General features: G+C 44.5%; 1 protein-coding gene across 2 annotated transcripts in view; it reads right to left on the bottom strand.

The window, feature by feature from the left end:
* Gtf3c3 (general transcription factor IIIC subunit 3) overlaps nt 1–5,712 on the bottom strand; it is a 28,239-nt gene extending 22,527 nt beyond the window's left edge. For both annotated transcript variants that reach the window (XM_010631956.3, XM_010631957.3), the window contains exons 1-4: nt 5,559–5,712; nt 4,971–5,082; nt 1,516–1,703; nt 696–819 (exon numbers count right to left, since the gene is read on the bottom strand). In XM_010631956.3, the coding sequence (XP_010630258.1) occupies nt 696–819; nt 1,516–1,703; nt 4,971–5,082; nt 5,559–5,660 (526 nt within the window). In that variant the 5' untranslated portion in view covers nt 5,661–5,712. The remainder of the gene's footprint in view (nt 1–695; nt 820–1,515; nt 1,704–4,970; nt 5,083–5,558) is intronic.
* Nucleotides 5,713–6,739: the final 1,027 nt, after the last annotated feature.

Raw genomic sequence — 6,739 nt, 5'->3', positions numbered from 1 at the left:
AAAAAAAAAAAAAAAAAAAGAGGGATTAAAATAATTTAGCATGCTGGGCATGGTGGCACATACCTGTAATCCCAGCACTCGGGAGGCTAAGCCAGGAGGATCACTGAGTTCGAGACCAGCCTGAGCTACACAGTGAGTTCCAGGTCAGTCTTAACTACATAGTGAGACCCTGTCTCAAAAAAATACCCCCAAAAAACAAAACAAAACAAAAACAACTTAGCATGGCCTGATCTTGCAAATGGAAGACTAAGTGGTTTTAGCATGTGTCTGTGTGGTAAGAAAATTAACATGCCTGGCCGGCCATTCAGATCACTAGTACAATGCTTGCTTCCACATGAGATGCTGAGTTTGAGCCCCAGCACCACAAAAGTAAATAAAATGCGTAACAGTACAAAAGTCTAAAAAAACCCCAAAACAGTACAACATCTAAACTCTTAAAGTAAAAAAATTTAAACACACAAACCAAAAAAAGAGAGCCAAAAAGAATTCAACAAATACTAATGCTACTTCATTCAATAATATTCTGTGGTACTTCACCGCCCAGTTCAGCACTCCTACCCCATTGTCAGCACAAACCGTGACCTCCCGCCAAGTTTCCAAATTTATTTCAGACACTGCGAGCGGCGCTTCCCTCTGCTTCCCAGCCAGTCCCTCAGCTGCTCGCCTCAGAGGCCGCACAGCCCCGGGGCAAGCACCTTGCCGGATGATCTCCATACACATCAAGATGGCCTCTTCTCGCTTCCCCCTCGCGAAGCGGATGTTGGCTTCGCCCATGAGACCTCTCAGCGCCCTGGGGAGTTTGCTCCGAGGCCTCTTCTCCTGCACGGGAGAAAAATGATGACTGGATTAAAACACAGTAAAGTTTAAGGCTCCATCCCAACTACATGAATAAATACAGAACATAATGAAACTGAAACTTCTTTTAAAGCTTTTCATCTTCTAACTCAGAAGCAGAGACTAAATGGTCACAATCCTGAGTCCTTAAAGTTTACAATGCAAGAAAAAGTCAACTGCAGGAAAGAACAGAATTATTCTATGAAATTATGCTATGAAATTTTCCCAAAAGCAAATAAAAGCCTAGGCAAATAAAAGCACAAACAAAACTTCCTAAAGTAGAAAGTTCAAAACATAGGAAAATATTTATGGAAAGCAAATATCAAAGTAGTTAGGAAACTGCTAAGCTACTAACTGGAATAAAATTATTATGCTAGAAAATGAATTTACATGCCAACTTATTATGATATATTCTACTAAAGACCTTTTCAAATTTACCACTCAAAACGAACTTGTTAGAAATAATTGAGATATATTACAGACCTTTTCAAAATAAAATGACCTCATTTTGACCTATACATTTGACATAAAAATTCCCCAAAGGAAACAGGAAAAAATGACAGCTACTTTCTCATAGTATTTCTTTTCTTGTTTGAATGTTTCCCAGGTGGACTTTAGATTTTTCTTTTTCAATGACAATGTCACTTCCTTACACAAACAGTAAAGTAAGTAAGGATTTACTTTCATCATTTTCTTGGTTTCACGGTTGAGAACCAGCTCCAGGGCAAACACCTCGCCCGCAGTGGGCTGCTCAGGGGTCTCCTCCCCTTCCTCCTCCTCCTCCTCTTCCTCCTCATCATCTTCAGTCTCTCCAAGCATGGAGTCAAAGACCTTCTGAACCGACTTGCTCACCCCATCCGAAGTTTCTCCTAAGAGAGAGTGAGGCAGGAACAATAAAAGGCTTTCGATCACTCAGTGGTCTAAAGGAAAAAGGACTTTCCAGTTTGCACTGTGACACAGACCTCAGGACCAACCAAGGCTGCAGGTCAGAACCCACTCCGTAGGGTGTGGACAGCTGAGGGCCGGATAGCAAGGCACCTGGCTTCAAATGTTACCAAAGCATCAGCTGCAGGTATTGGAACTGGGTGATGTGCTCAGAATAGCCCAGCACAGGGTGGGCACACTGAGTGCCACTATTAACACTCAAATAGGATTAAAATGTCACGTGCTTCATTTGCAAGTCAGGATTCCACCACAGGATTTTTGTACGTTCTGGATGATGTCCTTGAATGATCAAGAATAGGCTAATTCAGGGGCGGGATTTAGTTTAGTGGTTCTGCTGCTTGCCTCGAAAGCCCAAGGACCTGAATTCAATCTCCAGTACATCCCACAGAAAAATAGAATAGGTTAATTCAGAAGCTAGTTTTCAGCTGGGTGTGGTGGCACACACCTGTAATTCCAGCTCTCCGGAGGCTGTGGTAGGAGATCACCATGAACTCAGGCCAGCCTGGGCTACACAGTGAGTTCAGACCCTGCCTCAAAAAAAAAAAAAAAAAGCTACTTTCCATTTAAAACAGAAACATATAAAATGTTTCAGAAAAGTTATAATAGTTGAAAATTACTGTACGTACAAAAAAAAAAAAAAGAAGCTACTTTCCATTTAAAACAGAAACATATAAAATGTTTCAGAAAAGTTATAATAGTTGAAAATTACTGTACGTGCACATTTGTCTTCAAAAACCTTATGCTTATTTCCCCTTTGTGAAATACTTCAAACACCAAAGCAGCAATTTTTAAAAAGCCACATGTTCTCAGCAAGAGGGAGTTCTGTGAATTATATTTGAGAATTATGAACATGAAAAATAAAGTGGGCAAAATTTATCACAGGAACAAAAAGAAAAGAAAATCTTACGATCATCTTCACACAAACAAGACTTGTTAAAATCAACATTCATTCCTGATAATTCTTAGTCAACTAGAAATGAAAAGGAATATCTTCACTTTAATAAAAACTTTCCAGGAGCGTTGTCTTGAATTCTGAAAGTTAGGGGGATGACACAAAGATTTTTGCTATTCCCATTTCCATTTTACATTTTCCAGGAGGTCCTAGACAATGCTATAAACTAAAAGGCATAAAGATAGCATGGGAAAAATAAAATTATCATTGCTCACACGACATGATTATATATGTAAAAGATCTGAAAAGATCTACATACAAACTCAGGATACATGAATTAAGCACAGGTCAGTACACAAAAATTAACTGCAGCTGAGTACTTAGTGACTCAGCAAGACCCTGTCTCAAAACAATTGTTTTTTTGGTACTGGGAATCAAACCTGGGCACTTGCACTTCCGAGGCAGGCAGTGGAACCACTAAGCCAAATCTCCATCCCTCTCAAAAGAATTTTAAAGGGTAGGGAGAGGTGATGGAGCTCAGTGCAAAGGCCCTGGGTGCAACCACCAGTACCACCAAAGAGCAAAAACTATTTTACATGCCAACAAGAACAAATTTAAAATGAAATTAAAAGACCCTATGTGTATAGGGTGCAAGAGGAAGAAACACCATCCTGGAGAGCACAAATTCCAATGAGACTTTGCCAGAGCTTGTTCTAAACCATCCCCTTCTCCTGCGCTGAACACATGTTCTCACTCACCAAGTGTCTGGGGCAATTCCTTCTAGGAAGAGGGGCTCTGTGTCTCCAGGGCTGAGGGCCTGATCCCGGCAGAAGTCAGCCGGCTGGGTGCCTGCAGCGCACCATGGCGATCTCAGCTGAGCCCTTTCTTCTAGGGAGAATCTGAAGGCTGCTTGGGTCAGCTGCAGGCAGCAGGAGCAGCTGTCACTGCAACTCCAGACCCCTGTGGAGAGCAGCTTCCCTCCCGACTCCCCCAGCACACACCAAAAGGCCCACAGGTTGTCAGGGCAACTTCAGCCCCTTTCCTGCCCCACTTGCCCAGCAAAGCAAACACTGTGATGCTGCTCTTCTCTCCTCTCTGCCCCTTGTCTCCCACATGGGCCACGGAGGTAAGAATGAGCCTTGTTTTCTGAGTGTGTGCCCTTGTATTATGGCTCCTGTGTCCACAGAAAAGAGCCAGTCTCTCCTCCTGCCTCCCCACACCAGCATAGCTTAGTTCTCAAGGAGACCCCGCACACAAAGCTACAATCTAACTGACAGCTCAGAACCCCAGCTAACTCCACTCAGGGAAATTGACACTAAAAGCTATCATCAGCATTCTGGTCATTAGAACTGAATTCAACATTCAGAACCAATCACTGGAAATTAATCATTTACATATCAAGGTCAACATCAGACTCCAATCAATTTAATTAGTTTGGGTGCACTAACCAGTATATGGAGTTGCAAAGCTAAAAATTGCCTAAAATATGACAGCCGGGAATGATGCTGCATGCCTGTAATCCCAGCACTCAGAAGGCTGAGGCAAGAGGATCACCGTGAGTTTGAAGCCATCTCGGGCTACACAGTGACTCCAAGGCCAGCCTGTAATAAAAAGTGAGACCCTGTCTCAAACAAAACAAAACAAAAAAATACATATATATATATATATATATATCCACACACACATATAGATAAAGGGACAATTTTGTGAAGAATTGAGGGTGACTACTGAGTCTCATTATGCAGCCAACTGGCCAGACCCTTGTCTGACACGTGTGGAAGCCACTTTGTACAAAACTGTAACTGGTTACAAAATGGGCGGGGGGGGCTGGAGGTAGAAGTAGTCACCAACTGAGCGGGTCAATTTTAAAAAATACAGCTCTAGGAAGGCCCCAGCTGGGACAGGAAGGTGATCTCCCCGCCTGCCTGGGCAATGGAGGAAGACTCTATCCCAAAAGAAAAGGACAAGAGATGTAGCTCTGCGCTCCCTGAATGCAATCCCAAGGACACAAAACAGCTAACTTGTTAAATATAAAAGGGCCCCTAAAAACACTGATGTGATCCGAAATACCTTCCAACACTGGGACACAAAATCCATTGACTCGACGTGTACTTACTGACCCAGGCATGCTGCACAGGCCTGCAATCCCAGCCACTTGGGAGGCTGAGGTAGGAGGACCACGAGTTTGTGGCCAACCCCGGCAACTATTTGAGACCCTGTCTCAAACTTTAAAAAAGAACTGGGCACGTACCTGGGTACTTCTAACATTCAAGGCAGGTGGCCAACCGTCTCCACCTACCTTCACTGATCTCTCTGACATGGGACCTGGTAGAGCTAATCCCTGAGGATGATGGGGCTTCAGAGTCATCTGGATTTTCTTCAGCTGATAACTTCCCTTCCTCCTGAAGACTCTGTGATTGAAAATTTAATTTATTCCAAAATCGAATGAAGGTTTAGCCCTGCCCAGTGCAGAAGGCATTTGATTTACTTTTCCGTTTATAAAACCTGAGCCTACACAAGCATAGTGTGTAGAACCTAAACCTGAATTCGGTCAAAGTATTTCAAAGCACTTCACTTAGGTCTTATTCTTCCATCTAAATCATGTTAAAACTCAATTTTAAAAAAAAACCCTAATTAAGACTTAAAATCGCATGATTTAAGTAACCACCAACTTCAAAAGCTTCGATTCTTTTTGTTTCCCAAGGCTTGAATACGTCTCTGCACTGCGTTAGGGAGACGATACGGAGCTAAACAGCTGGGCCACAGCTCCGGGCGACCCGGGAGGGCGCTGTCCCCAGAGTCCGACCCAGCCCGCAGCCAGCGCTCGGCTCGCCCGACGCCAACGGGACCCGGGCACAAAACCCGGGCGGCCCGGCCGGCTCCCCACCTTCTTCTCCCGCGTCTTCCGCTCTTCTCTCCGCCGCTCGAACTCCTCGAAGGATATCTTCCCTTCCAGGTAGTCGATGAGTTCGGGGCTGAAGCCGGACATGTCTGCACCACGGCTCGGGCAGCCCCGGAAGCCCGACGGGGAAACCGGAAGAGCAGCAGGGGGACTGCGCGGCGTCCGCCCGGGAACCGGCCGGGCTGAGGAAGAACGTTCCGGGGATAAGAATGGCTGCAGCCCCCCTTCACTGCAGGCAGACACCGCCTTTCCCCTCGTGAGGTCTGAGAGACTTAAATGCAACAATCTCCCTGGGTTTATAGGGATGCAGCCCACTCCCTACTAAGTTTATTTTAAATCTTGTATGTTGAAGAACTGGATTAGAAGCTGAGTTACAACTGGTCATTTTATATAGAGAGCCACCTGTGATAGGTGGCCACTAGGCTACTGAGCTCTTCCTGTGTTCTGCTTATCTATAATTCGCTCTAGTTTGAGTGGCCCTGTGGCCTGAGGACCCAGGACGCCCTCCGGAAATCCTGGATCCACTTTTCTTACTTCCAATAAAACTCTCCTCACATCTTTTGGTTCACAACTGTCTGGGCTGGTGGCTTGAAGGGAGGCTGGGTTAGGGGAGGCTCCCAAAGAAAAGAACACACATGTATCAGACATTACAAAAGTAGGAACAGCTTTATTTTCCAACAAAATAATTATGGTCATTTTACTAAGACACTGTAAGACAGATCATTCTAGGCAACATTGCAGGCCATGTGGCACATGTCTGGTTGTCTATGCTGATTTTATTACATAACAAAGCTAAATGCAGGAATTATGTCCTCAGGTGCCCTCAGATGCCTTCAGTGGTCTGGGCTTTAACATATCTCACAGCAGCCTCCTACAATGACTTCCTGGATATTTGAGGAACCATGAACTTGGTACATATGGTAACACAACTGGGGGTTGAACTCTCAAGGCCTTTGAACTGAGTTACATCCCTGAGGGAGGAGATTAGGACGTGGTAGAACTGACTGGGGAAGTAGGTTTGATTTGTTAATTACAAAGTCCCAAAACATATGGACAGAACAATTCCCAAAGCCCTGCACATGGACTTCTAGTGAAAACTTGAGTGGGTTTTCCACTGGACAACCTAGACCCAGTGTCAGCCTGAGGAGAGGGTGATACGAACAGGA

Source organism: Fukomys damarensis, unplaced genomic scaffold (genome assembly GCF_012274545.1).
Source record: "Fukomys damarensis isolate Sample0158 unplaced genomic scaffold, DMR_v1.0_HiC HiC_scaffold_26, whole genome shotgun sequence".
Taxonomy (NCBI): Eukaryota; Metazoa; Chordata; class Mammalia; order Rodentia; family Bathyergidae; genus Fukomys; species Fukomys damarensis.
Note: the sequence above shows the minus strand (reverse complement) of the source record. Positions and strands in the feature narration are given on the sequence as shown.